Source organism: Sparus aurata, chromosome 10, assembly GCF_900880675.1.
Source record: "Sparus aurata chromosome 10, fSpaAur1.1, whole genome shotgun sequence".
NCBI lineage: Eukaryota > Metazoa > Chordata > Actinopteri > Spariformes > Sparidae > Sparus > Sparus aurata.
In genome coordinates, this window is record NC_044196.1 from 34,247,223 (window position 1) to 34,262,160 (window position 14,938).

Genomic DNA, 14,938 nt, shown 5'->3' on the forward strand with positions numbered 1-14,938 from the left:
GTAAGTGTAAATGTTAACTTGGCACTTGACAACATCTGAATATGAGACTCCATCAAGAAGAGAGAAGTTAAGATGCAACGATAGCTCGAGTGTTTTTAGGTGATTGCAAAAGTGATCAAGACGATGTGAAAATTAAGATGATAGATAGCAGAGAGTGCAATGACTCATGTCTACATATACTGTACGACAAAGCTCTCAAAGATAATTAGGTGTCTCAGAGAAGAGTGCGGTCCTGGAAGCAGTTTTGCTGTCAGGCATGGCTTTCGTTAAAACAAGCGCTGCTGCCAAATCGCAAATAACTCACATTCTGATGATGCAACAGTTTACACTGCAAGAACATAAGGACGCACAAGTTTGAATCAGACAGCAAGACAGAAAGAAGAATGTCAAACAGAAAGATCTCGAAATTTCTGTGCTGTGACGAAGGAAAACAACACATAGTGGATGTTTACTGCTCCGACAGAGCAGAGCTGATGGTGATTTCAGAATAAAAGAGAACACAACAATATGTAAAGCAACATTAAGTAGAAATTATTTGTTGGTTCACCACTAGGAGTGACCACAATTACAAGTAGTTATTTGATCCATTGTTAGTATAGAAATATTGATTAGTGCAGCTTTAAGTCATCTGAGCTGTCAGAAAACAGCTAGGCAAGCTCAGGCTTTGTTTTTATCTGGCTCATGTTAAAAGGAAGCTTCAATGTTTTTCTTAATTTATAAGAATATATTTTATCAGTTCTAAAGTGTGCAGGGCCATTTAAACCTATCAACAGACAGTCACACTGGTTTAGTCTGAAGTGCATTCTTGGGAAACAGTAAGCAAGAGGCAGCACTGTGGCTCCAGGGTGAGGATAATCTCTGCCTCTCCTGTTTAACAGGGAGGATCAGTGTGTGGTCACTACCGCTGACTTTCTTCTCAAAGCTCTGGTTTCCCTCTGAGGCTCGTCGGGAAAGCCTGTCTTCAGAGGGTAATGTGATTCAGACATAACTACCAGCTGACTCATTCAAATCCCAGACAGTCAGGGAAGCTTGGATATCAAATCATATCCAATTTAGTACAAAACAAACACTTTGAAAATGTTTTGTGCATTGCCAGCCGGCTTTCCTTATCACTCCTGCTGTGGATTATCACAGGGCTAAAAGTGTCAGACGGAAGCAATCAGTGCCCACTGTGTTGGATTTCTTTGCATGACTGTGTGGCTTCTATAGCAGCATGCTCCATGTCCTCCCCTTTCCATCTGGACAATGCAATGTGGGAGGCCTAAAGCTGTGATTGCTGCCCTCTTTAAACTAAGACAGAACCAGTCTTTGCACACATTTTTTAAAATCTTGTGCGGGCTACAGGGCAGCCAAGGCAGATATAATAGTCCCGAAACACTCCATTTATTCTGAAAAGAGTGCAGGACGAATCTAAAGAGGCCAGGAGGACAGTTGCCAGCAAATTCTCATTTAGGCAACAAAAAACAGAGCCCTAATGGGCACAGTGAGTCGTGACGCTGTGGAGCCCTGGGCTGGGAATGCTGGCTTCGCTGAGAGAAGGAGGGATGGATCATTTTACAGGTTGCTAGCTTTTCATTTATTCTATAAGTGGATAAAGACAGGCAGGTAGAAGAGAAGAGGAGACACATGTTGCAACATCATTTTCCAAAAATATTCACAGACCTTCTGTGTTGAAGCTCTACCAAAACAGAACCATCAGGGAGTGACCCAATGCTATACAATACATCTACTAGTAGCATTTATAACACACACAATCATGTCTATCATATCACTTATTAATAATAAACCACAGTCGTGAATTTTACATGAGGAGTCTCTTAATATCATCCCAGAAAAGAAGCTTGTGAAATCTGTTCATCAGTCTCATTAAACTGCATGACTCCAACTTCTTTAAATTAAGTTTGCTTCTATTTTCTCCGCCCCGTATGTCTGTGAGCATGCAAAGCAGGATTGCGCAATTTCTTGGAGGAAACAAGACTTGACATACGATCTTGTGTTTATGCCCAGTGTGCCGACAGCTGCAGGGTTTCAGGAGACTTTTGACTGGTTCTATCATCTAAAGCAGAAGGTAATCGCATAAATAAGACATGAAACGATCATCAAAGGAGAAGTGGAATGCCGTCAATTTGTTGCAATCTTTATACAGCAACGCCTGTTTTAATGTAAGACCTGAATCTTTCAGTGTCGTCTCTTGTAACTTGAAACTCCAGTTTGTTAGTGGGGGAAACAAAAAGGCTTTAGACAAAGACTGAGGTGTGTGGAGAAGTGAAACACCTCAGGCAGTTGCATCACGACTGCGTCTATAGTGCCAGTTCATTCGAGTTAAGAGACACAAAGCTCTGGTGATGAAATGTAGGCCACATTTTTGGCTACCCTGCTGAAGACATAAAAGCAGCGTTACCTTTTGGCTTGCTGGGATGGATAAGTGAACTATAATGGAGTTCCCTCTTTGAGGATAATAGGAGGAAGCAGGAAAACTGTATCAATGGATGTGAGCCAAGAGGTGTGGCTGAGAGGGAGAACTCCATGACGCAACAGGGGCGAGTGAATGAGTGAGTCAACACACCTACTTCCCTCTAACTTACATTTAATATGACACTGGAGAGAAACACCTTTCAAAACAATACATAATGTAATATATTAGAATAGGCTTTACAAAGGGTAAAGAGTCCCAGTGTGATAGAGAGCCCACTTGCACAACACCAGGACTCTGAATGTGATGCAGCTAAATGGAATTCAGCCATTATTAATTGGATTTTTTACACGCACACTACTCTTACCGCAATACGTCAGAAAGGGTTTTAATGAAAAGGGACTCTTGAATGATGCTGATGATGCATGTTACTGAAATATTTATGCATGTGAAGGCCTGTCTGCATGCTAGGTAGCGGTTAGCCCCGCTGGCAGGACACTTGGGGATCTTTAATCATATCGGTGATTGCTTTCACTCCTCAAAAGCTTCTAACCTGTTTTAAACAAAAGAACACACTGAGCGTCTGAATCTACTATAACTCAGTAGAAAGCATTTAAGAGTTAACTTAGCTAAAACCACTGTTAGCTAACTGACTGACTCTGTAATATGTTATGTTATCACATTGCTAAATATCATTACAATCTGCATACTTCCATTGACTAAATATGTGATTCAGAATTAATAAGTCAGTGGACGTAACTACTGTGACATCACCCACTGGGTTTTGGACTACCGTTTTGAAGTCTCCAGTTCGGCACTATGGATTCAGCCTGGAAGGAAAGCGGATGAACTGTCCCTGCAAACTCATTGCTAAACTTTTATCCAGACTGACAGCCATCGTGCTGGCGACTTTTCAATCACAAGGCAACAACGCCCTAAAGCCTACCCTGCTTAACTGTGTATTTACGTCTAAACAGGACCATAATTTACATAATAAACTTGATTTCTTTTTGCAACCAAGCCCCTGTCAGTATGTTAAAGTGCTGTCTGCATGCTGCTACATTGCCAACCTGCCAAATATGTTGCCTCTGCTGCCATAACAGCATTTTCTTTTCAAAATAAAAGCCCAAAGATGCCACAACAGCTGTCCGTTATTTTGAAAAGTATCACATATATGGCAAATATCAGGATATTTCCTAATATCTTATACTGGCACAACCTGCCGCCCACTTCTCTACACACAGTACATGCAAAAGACGAGTCTCTGGCTGTTGCAGGCATATGAATATACCAGATAACCAACACTGACATAAACAGACTGCTGACTCACCCAATGTCAATGAGAGGGGGCTTCCCTCGGCCCCTCCTGTAGCACAGAAACAGCTCAGGGCTCTTAAGACTGCCATGATTAAGGTTGGCTGGCTGGCCACTGTATGTGCTGTCGATGCAAGTGAAGCCCTCAGGCACCGTTTCTCCCGCCGACCTGTTGATGACGGCCAAGTCAGTAATGGGAGCTTTGGGCCCGCTGGACTTGGTCTCTGACAGATCCTGCTCGAGGGGCGTGGATTTGTCAGTCAGCCCGGCCACCACAAAGTAGTCGGTCACGCGGTGACCCTTGTCCTCGATCATGGCTGGACGTACCTGGAAGGAAGAGAAATAGTCAGTTTGCGTGCCTTATAAACCCTCCTGTACCACGTTCGTAGAGGACTCGCCTGTGGTTAAACTACTGCTACTACTGCTCCACACATGCAACACTTACTGCATTTACTCTATAGCCAAGGAAACACTACATACTGCTCTTACACATCACCTCGGGACAGTGGGATGGATTACACATGCAAGCATACACAGAATGCCAAGTTATACTGTGGCTGAGGCAATAAAAGGATCCTTTAAGACCGCTGCGCCACAACGGGGCAAACAAACCGGGGGAAACACAAGGGCTAATGAAGGGACTGGATTTGTTGACATTCACAAACACTCTTGTCATTGTAGATCACTGCACCGCTCCAATTATGTCGAGAGAGTTAAAGCTCTGACGGCCACAGAGAGCCATGGGAGAGCAGCGGGGCCTGGAGGAATGCTCAGAAATGTCACTGTGAGTGTAAATCAAGCAGACACCAAAGTCTGTAAAACACTTAAATGCACAAATATGGTCGCAAGTGACAAGAAAAATATGAAGTGAGACCCACTTAAGCATGTCTGATGTGATTATTTAGTGAATAATTGGAGGGAATTTCTAAAGAGTTTCCATTTTCAAGTTATGCTTCAGTAATGAGAGTAACCGTTAGTGACTCAGTTCACAGTTACAACTCAAAGACATTGCTTCATCATAAAATAACCAAGACGAAGAAAGAGAAACTTAAAGCCAAAACAGCTATGTAGGCTTCAAAGGGCTGCTGGGAGCTACACAGGAAGTTCAATTTTTCCAGCGGTGAGTCAGCTGTGGCAGGAGGAGGAAAAAACGAAGCTTCACAGTGAGCACAAACCGCTCCGGATTTCATGACGCAGACTAATTCAGTACGCTGAGGTTATTTAATGTCTATTATGGACTTTTGACCGATGTTGAACAAATGACATCAAGCCACAATACAGGTATCTTTAGAGGCAGGTTTAAGAAAATCTAAAAGAATATATGTGCAGCTGAATCTGGCAGTGAGGGACAGGAGTGCTCGCTAACGTCTACACTGCAGGACATCCGTTGGCTTGTGCTGTGAAAGGAGTGGCAGGAGGCAGACTGACCTGCCTGGAGGAAAAATGTTTGGCCATAGCACACAGCAAACAGCTGACAAAGACTTCCAGCCTGTTTTTATACAGCATGCAGTCTTGGACAACAATGGCCAAATTAATGTTTCATTCTTTTGGCTATTATATAAACCCTTATCTGACTGATTTGGTGATAAATCTAGCACTGTTTTGAGTTTGAAACTTGGCATTTTGCCCATGTGAACAGGCCTAATTAGATTTTTGTTTCAATCACACTTCCAGCCTAATAGTCCAGGTAGCTTTGAAGAGTTGTAGCTGGATAACTGCCCAGAATATGACCTAATTCTTCATTATTTTAAAACAACGTCTGGAAAAAACAAAAAATGACAGAGCAGAAAGTGGCACCGTATCAACACAAGCCTGTTTTAAGTCATCACGTCTCTTGGGTATAATAAACTTCGCACAAACGAAAAAACAGCAATAAAAGTGCAGCCGAGAAGATGGGATTAATTAGTGAGCCATTCTCACAATTCATGATGAGGATGGTGATGGAAAAACACACATGAGGACAGAGTAGAGCTCACAGGTGAGGCAGGGAAGAGAAACATCCAACAGGAACCGCAAAGTGTTTTGTGTAATCTTATTTTACTTCTTTACCACCAGTACAAATTCACTTTTTTTTAAAACTTATGTCCCGAGTTGTTTTTCTAAGTAAAATTAGTTTTTAAAAAAGGCCCAAATGATTCCAGATGTAGTAACACAATGAACAATATCTGTACCACAATGTTAAAAAACACAGACGCTGGTTTCGACTGAATCCAGCTCATCTTATTTTATTATGATGCACAACAGCAATCTGGAGACATGAAGCTGTTTTAGGATTTATTACTCTGAGGAGACTTACTGCTCTGTATCCATGGTTACATCTCACTGGTCAAAACCCCTATTCAGTCTTCAGACTACATTTGCTTTATAACAAACCACACTGGGCTCTCACCAAAGGCTGGATAGTAAATGTCCTCTGGTGGTTCAACCAGAGACTGGATTGTACTCCTGTTTGTATGTTTAAATAAGTATGAAATCAACACATTATTTCTTTCATTTAATATATTAAAGTCACACATGAGCTGAAGCACCAGCGAATAAGATAACAACTGCACTGCAGTTTATTAAACAACATCAACATCAGGCTGTTCAGCTGCTAGATGCTGTTTACTCTGTCTATGTTTGGTGCTGGTCAGGCAGCTTAAAGTAGCTTTTTATATCAGACAACAAAAACTACACAATTAGAAGCAAAACTGAACTACTGCAGTTAAGTTACAGACCAGAAATCCAGCGTCAGGCATTAATTCTCTGTGGGTTTGTCATTATGAGTAACCACCTTTCATTACACAGTTATGTGATCCATTGCCAATACTGAAATATTGATTGTGGCCAATTTAAAGCTGCTAAAAGAAAAGTTAATTTTTTGACTCTGGTGGTCCTGCTGGACAAAAGCAATATGAGCACCGCTACCTTTCCTTGTGTCTAAAGGTCTTGATCTGGCAAGCATGTGCATCTGTTTTGAAAGGTCGTGAAAGAAAGATCAACACATCTTAATGTGTTCCTTTTCCTTGTGCCTGGATGATGAGATCATGCATCTTTCTGTGGCTATGTTAGATTAATAACTGTGATATTACAACTGTAGAAAAAGGTACTGTACTTAGACTAAAGATCAGCATCGTTCCTCAGACTGTGAGATCCCTCAATTCATCTTTGGCACTCCATGAAAAGCACTTTAGTTTTATGACTCATCAGTCCTGGATATAGAAACATGAGTACTACATTAAAAATGACTGATAACCAGTTAAAATGTTCTTGTAGAATTCCTAGATGGAATCAGGCAAGTTCACACACACCACAGAGGGAAAGTTTACCTCTGGCGGAGATTTCAAGGAGCCATGAAAAAGGCAAGAAATAGATATGTGAAGATATGTTGAAATGATTCTGTGGATGTTACAGGTATTGAGGCATCATAGTTCCACACCTTATTTATTTGCAACATCGACCACTATAACAAATGATCAATGTTATGGCCCAGTTGCTCACGCGCTAAGACATCAGGCATTACACTGTAACGAGATAATCAATCTTATTCACTTCACATGTTTGTGGTTTGCATGTTGGCGGATCAGCACCTGTCTTACTCATTCAAAAAAGTTTTGCAAGTGTCTGCTCTGCTGACGACATGCATACTTTAACCTTTGTCACAAACATTAGCCTCCACAATTTGTCTGCTCTTTGAAAAGGTAAGGTTGGTATAAAAACATCGAGGCTGTGAGTCATACAGCTTCCCGACAGCATGGGCACATATTGCCACAATGTGCCACAGCAGGGAACAAAGTCATGCTAACAGAAAAAAGAAAAGAAAAGAAAAGTCAACACTACCCTGGGCGGCCAGGAGATCTGTTCGGTCCTGATTGGGCTTTGAATGCTGCCCTATAATTGTTCACCATGCAGATGAATCAACATGTACCTCACAGAGTTCATAAGACACAACATCAACCTCACAATACAGCATACTGACATTTATTTGATATTAGTTGGGACTTTTTTCAAAATGCTGCACAGACCTAGAAACTAGGCTACCTGTACCACCAACGCAGATGTTATCTTCCACTACACATAACCACAGACACCTGTTTTTGTGTGACAGCCCAACCCAAGAACACAATCAACATCCTTCTTCGCAGGAAGAAGAACCTCTGTCAAGTTCTGTCAGAATATGGATTGTTTTGAGAATTGTGGGGTTTAGTGAAGTAAACCGTCTACTGTACTTCTCTTAGCAGGAATATGACGTGTTGATTTTTCAGGGACTTCCCATAAAAAAACCAAAAAGAGGTGTATTACTGTCTTATTATTTCCTGTTTTAAAATCAAAAATAGGGTCATCTGTTACTCCTACAAGTTTGATTAGTCTGTCATGCTACAGAGAGGGAACCATCACTAAAAACACCACAAATCCCTAAAACACACCGGCGATGTTAGCAGTGTACATGCTTTTAATGCTGAGACCATTTGTGACACTCCCATCGACCTCAACATTAACCACTCATATCTCTTTGTGACAGCCCCTGATAGACAAACATCAGCGCTGCCGAGGCAACCGAGCCCCAACAATGCCAGGCTGCGCGACCCTGAGCTGCGACTAGTGTTACTCTAGCTGAGGAAATCGATCTCTGAGTTTTTCAAGGGTACGTTTAATATAGCTGACATGTTCTCTGTAGTGTGCTGCCATCCGCCGCGGCCTCTGTTTTAGATGTAAAATGGCAGAGGAGGCTTGTTTCATTGTCCACTTTTTACCACTGGCAAGCAAATAAAAAGTGGCAGAGGCCATAAAGGCTGGTGGCGTTGACAGGGGATTAGACTAAAAGCTTTAAAGCTATTGTAAACAGAAATTAACGTAATATTGAGGATTTTCTGCTCTTCTTGTTCTGCCCTTGTGACAGCATGCAGGGGTGGAAAACTTTTAAGCCTCGAGACAAAAAAATTGTGCAGCCTCTTGGTAAAACTGACAGACATACTGGTCCATTAAATTTCCACTGTATTAAGTCTTGCGTTGTAACCTGAGCCCCTGCCTCTAAAGGTTGTGCTCTGCCCCTCCCTTCCCATGTGAAAACCTGTTCCTCTGTTACTCCTGAGCCCCAATGATCGAGTGTCACGGACTTTGTCTGCGTTGCACTCACAGAGTAGAGTCTCTACGAACCATGACAGAAGTATTCTGACCAGTTACTTACTATCAGACTGGTTTCTGGCTTCCTTGTAGCCACAAATTCTTAAAGCGTAAGCCTTGATGTGGAGAGCGCCCTGCACACTTCCACTTTTAATGTATAGTTCACACAGCAGGTACTGTGTACACTGTTTATTCACCAAATTTAATCAATTTATTTGAAAAATGTGTACATATTGAATCTTTAATATCATGGTTTTTATCCTAGTGTTGCAACTGTTTGTAGATTTATTGATTAGACAAAATTCAACGACAACTATTTTGATTACTGATCAATCGTTTCAAGCAAAAAACGCCAAATATTTCATGGTTCCAGCTTCTCAATGTGAGAATTTGCTGCTTACATTATAGCTAAAGGAACTTTTTTCCCCTTATGAGGTCACCTTGTGTTCTCAAATGGTATGAAGGGCATTTGCACATAATGACCATGACTATTAGTGACATGAATTGATCTGTAAATCCTCACGATCAAGAAGCTGGAATGTGAAAGCGTTTGACATCTTTGGTTGAAAAATGACTGAAATGATTAATTGAACTTACTCATTTCCTTTGATCAAGAAAACGTTATCAACTACTCCTTATGTGACTGCCGCTTCCAAATTTTTTGGATTGCACAAGTGGAAGGTTGTGTAAAACTTTCCTTCCATTAAAAAAAAAACGATTCCAGAGCATGTTCACACTGCCGTGCCAAATGAAAGCATTTCTGAGTGACCTAACTTATTCTGACAATAACAACTCATGGCATGCCAGAAGTCTGTGAATAAAAGGGAGTGAAAGTTAACGTTTGTAACTGCCTGATGTGATGGGGCCACTCTTCACTTTTTATTAAGTTAATTTCAAATGTATTTTTCAGACTTTGAGGCCAGTCTGTGTTATCTCCATTATCAATAGTGGGAAGGAAATGCACAAGCACTTGTAAGTTATATTATCTGATGTTTCAAGCTGCTCTGTGATCATTTACACAAAGACATGCAGTGGAGGGAAATCTATCCAGATCTTTTTGATAAGAAAACACAATTTTGGGAGGTGTAATGCAATACAACAAGATGTAATGAATCACTGCCTCCAGCACAACGGGCTATTCTTTCTGTAGTCTGTAATTAGAAGTACAGAAGAATATATTAACATTTCAGATCAGGAAAGAAGGCTAAAGGAGTAATCACCTGAGGTAAATCTGTGACAGTAAGTTACGGATGTATGAAATAAAAGACCCAACCAGAGATGAAATATTGAAATGGAACATCTATTATCACTCCTACGTCTGAATCCTAAATGCATCATTCCACTAGACCCATTGTTTCCCAGCGCTGGAAAGACTTGTTCCTTGGCACTGGTCTTAACTTGCTTGCAAATGTGCCAAAAAGGTTGCAGCCCAACAGCCCCTGAGGGCAGAAGAAAACCCTCTAGCTTCTAGTTGCCATTAAAACCAAGGAGGTCCTAATCCTCATGTGCACCAAACCTAATGTTTGTTCACTTTTAGCACTTGTGGTGTTAATGGCATTCACCTGGCTGGCCCCTTCGTATCCAAGCTTCCACACTGAAATCTAAAGGCGACCGAAAGACGAAGAAAATGAGACGGAGACAGACATAAAAACAGAGATTTCTCTATTTAAGTACACAGAGTGGAACCCCTTACTCCATCCCCCCATAGTCTGCCCCACAATGATCTCATCCCTTTCACACAAAAGAGCCTGGAGGCTTGTTCCCCTGGGGTGAAAGAGCCTGCCTGCGTGTGCGCGCATGCACAAGTCTGTGTGTTTGTGACGGAGCGTAATGCTGGACAACAGACAGGGCTGTGTCTGTCTCGTTTATTTCAGCAGATGCACTCACAGCTTGTCTGAAACAGCAGCTGAGCATGACGCGCACAATTGTCATGTACTACTGAACCTCGGACACTGCAAAGGAGAATAGAAAGCAGAGTGTGTACAGATGCAGTAATTGTGCAACGGAACGAGCCGACCCTTGCTTATAAATTACAGGACAGGCTTATTTGTGATGCCAACTCCTCTATTGTGACACGTATGCAGGCTTCTGTGCAAGTGCTACTTATTCATCCTCGTGCAACAAGGCTGCTGAAGTGCACTTAAAATCATTCCTGAAAGCTCAGCTGAACAAAAATGAGTCAAAATGAAATTGTGACGAAAGAAAAGGTCATTTTATGTCAGCTGTGCTAGCCTCCGAAACATTATCTTTCAGCTTCGGTGGCATACACTGTGTCGGCTCCTGTGGCCACCTTAAGTGCCACTCTGTAGCTCCGGGCTTTGGAGGATCGGAGCAGCAAAGTGGCTCCTGCCACCTGTCATCACAGCATGCTGTCGGCAGTGAAGGCCAGACTGAACGCAAGGTGCCAATGAGGTGCCGAAAACTTTATTTTACAATGTGGCTAGTGCAGAAAAACCGAGGCTCTGGGCTTCTTTTTTTGCGTGGGTTTGAGAGGGTGGACTCAAATTAAAGCCAGTCGAGCTGCTGTCTGATTGAATTCATATGTTGCGAGCTACAGTATGCGCTTGCTCATAGCTGGCTTTTAAACTTTGCTCTGTAAATACCTCTCCCTGCTAATTAATCTTAACAGCCTGCTGTGATGAGACTAACAGCATGACATGGTGGAATGAGCCACATCAGATACAGAAAAATAACTCCTAACACTTACAAAAACATGCACATATGTGCTTGAAAAACACAGAACCGTCCAATATTTGCTTTTTAGAGTGTGTAAAAAGTGGAGCATTCAGAGTCTATCTGCTTTCTGGCTCCAGATAAGCTGGTGTGATAGCCAGGTGGTATCATATACATATGCCAACAACACCTCTCTCACTTATGCACAGCCTGAACAAAAGCATAAGACCAACGCTGAACTCTGCCCTTCATGTGTGTTTGTTTTTGCCTTATGCTGATTTTTTTATACAGCAGCAGTATGTAAAATCTATTTTTATTTAGGGAGGGAGGGAACATATTGTAAGAACAGGAACCTGACTCCCAAAACAGATCATCATCACCATCAACGAATATCAGACAATGTTTGTTGTTTTCTCTACAGACTATTTCTAAGTTTGATTGAGCATTATCTGTAATGTTACTGAAAAACTATCCTGATATTTGGTGCAACTTATTAAACAAAACAAAAGAGGAATAATTGATTAATTTTTCCTCTGATATGAAATACCGGTAATGACCTGCTACCCTGTCCCTGAGCCCTGAGGACCTGTAACCAGCACATGTTTGGTCCTTTTACTTGATATATAATTATTAAAACTGACTGAGCATTTCAGCACTATATCAGACATCAATTGCAACCTATAACAGAGGGCTCAACCCAAACAGTCTGTTCCCCTCAAGTATTTTATCTCTATAAATCTTTGTCGTTGCAGCAGCAATCCAACGGCACTGGATCCCTGTTTAATGTTTTGTCAAGATAACATCAAAGTTACTGGTAGCAACCAGTGACTAGGCCCAATCTGGGGAGAGGTGGCACAAATTCAACAACTACAGCTGAAAATGTCCACTTCTTCCCGCTGCCTCGCTGTGGTTCTCGAGTCACATTCTACAAAGACCTGCGCACATGATTTAAGAGGCAGGTGTGCCTAAAAGAGAAAGTGACAGACTCTCAAGGGTTTAATGAACTGTGTTAAAAAGCAACCTTCGCCTGCACAGCCAGCACACGTGACCAAAAGGTTAGACAAGGACAGGGATTTTAAACCCAGTCAAATTATTTAAAGGTTGTTGTCAAAAACGATGAGAAGCTGCGAGGCTAGGCTCAGCAGAAACGTCACAAGACTGCCTCCCTCCTGGAGCGTGACAGCCCGGCGGACAGAGAGCATTCTTTCCACTCTGAGGAGACGGGAGAGAGGGCAAACTCATTGCCCTTACTAACTAGCTGGGCCTATACCAGCTTAGACCCAGGCTGAGTGAAAACTAAGGGGCGGCTGAAACACTACTGGCACATCACACCAAAGTACAAGGGTCAGAGGAAGGAAATAGGTTACCTGAGAGGGTTCTTGGCTGGATTACAAGATCTGTGTTGTTGCTCTTTGGCTGGAAACGACTATCTGGAGTTAATATGTCTTAAGACATGCAAACAGGCAGCTTAACAAAATGCACTGAGGTGTTTCAGGTGAACACTTGCCTAGCAAGCCCAAGATTGTGCATTGTCAGTAGTCTCAGTTTAAGATCTGCAGTTATATCTGGTTTATTATGTTGCAGCACAATGTTACAAGGACATTTCTTTAACAGTAACAGCAGTGGTGAGAAAGATGATCAGGGTTGTTGAAGTGTCCTTGAGCTGGACAATGACTGCCAACTAGCTTTGGGGATGCTATTATGCTGCTGATAATTAGTCCTTTAAGCAGGAACATGTCCTTGGCACAAGTTAGCTCATAATTACTAAATAGAAAAAGACTTGATAGAAAGATGATGTCAACTCAAATGTGAGTTGAAGTGTGAAGAGCAATTAAGAGTGGGAGCACTGAACGAAGATGAAGTGCTTATTTTAAGGGTGAGTGTCAGTATCAGAGTGAAAGTGTAGGTGATGAAATGACTTTGAGGCGTCGGGTGAAGAAGTCGAAGCGTTTCGATCAACCAGTTTGGAGCAAATAAACAGCCTACGCAGAGTGAATTTTCGTCTGAAGTTGGCGGTATAGGCTATGTAACGTATGTCTGTAATAAACAGAGAAGAGGACGCAGGAAACAGTTCTATCAAGTGTTTCCCACACATACAGCTTACTTGGGTGGGCTGCCCAGGTATTTTAGGCGACCCAATTAAGCATTTTCGTAGGGAACTTTTATTTTTTTTTTCAATCCTACCATGGGAACAACGTCATCAAATAACTAGGTGGCATAAGTCCTCGCTTTTTCCATCTTCCATTAGTGCATTCACACCGTTTTTAAAAAGGGAATGGAGCGTATAATCTTTTTGCAAAATTTGGGATGTTTTTCTGTTTTCATCATCCTGTCTAAATGCAATACTTCAATTATTATTTATGCTAACGTCAGTCAAAGGGTCAGGTGTATGCACTGACAGCAGATGATGCAACAGTTAAAGTGTAGGTGATGAATTGACAGAGTGTCCGTTGAAGCAAAAGTCCTGAATGAAATGAAAGCCTGAAAGTCAGTTGAAGTGTTGGCTAAAGTGCAAGCACTGAAAGCAGTTATGGTGAGCTGCATAGGAACAGTGGAAGGTGTGGGTGTCACAAGGGCTGAAGAAAAAAAGTGTTTTGTTGTTTGGAAAATGAAGAACTGTGACCTTAAGTCACCGAGTGAAGTTAAGTGCTACAAAGAGTCAAAGATTCAGAGGAGCTGAAAACTATGAAAGGAGTTGAAATGTCGGTCAAAGACAAAGTTGTTCTTGGGAAACACTCCTCTCACTGTTCGACAGAATGAGTTACTGGCTTTGCTCACACTCATCAAAACCCAATTTGACTTTTGCCTAGGCAACCAGCAAGTCCTTCCACAGCCTGTAACTACTCCCTCGGCCAATCTACTTCCTTTCCTTGGTCACCTGACAGAGCCTTTGGACGACCAGCAGTGGTGACAAAGTGCAAGTTCAATGTACACAAAGCCAGAGTGCAGCCGTGACCTACTTATACCTGCTGCCCGTGGCAGTTAGTAGGAGGCAACTCCCCTTTTCCAGCCACTGTCAGGCCAAGCCAAGGTCAAGACAGAGATTTTTCTTCAGTGTTTCCACGTGTCAGTGGCTCAGCTCTGATGCAACTCTGCAAGAGCTATTTCCACAAATCACTCCCTCCACAAATCTCATATTTTCTGTCACAATCAGACTTTCCTGCTGCCATCTCAGGTGAAAAAAAAGCACCTAAATGAAAATATCAATCAAACAACACATGAGGAAGTACTATCCTCGGCTCTGCTGGGACTTGTGCCACGGCTGTCATAACAGGAACATCACATGCATGACATGAATCACCAAAACGATGATGGGAAGCTGGAGCTGGGACTACACTGCTGCCCTGAAGGGTTGGACAGACTCACTGCTGGCTGGCAAACCATCAAGTGCTGAGGCATAGATATACGAGCACCTTGGCGTTGCATTCAATGGCA

The 14,938-nt window shown here is 42.1% G+C and overlaps 1 protein-coding gene across 2 annotated transcripts in view; it reads right to left on the bottom strand.

The window, feature by feature from the left end:
* The window catches only part of dennd4c (DENN/MADD domain containing 4C), a 32,838-nt gene that overhangs the window by 16,875 nt on the left and 1,025 nt on the right, over positions 1-14,938 (bottom strand). For both annotated transcript variants that reach the window (XM_030430702.1, XM_030430701.1), the window contains exon 2: positions 3,744-4,054. In XM_030430702.1, coding sequence (XP_030286562.1) covers positions 3,744-4,042 — 299 coding nt within the window. In that variant the 5' untranslated portion in view covers positions 4,043-4,054. The remainder of the gene's footprint in view (positions 1-3,743; positions 4,055-14,938) is intronic.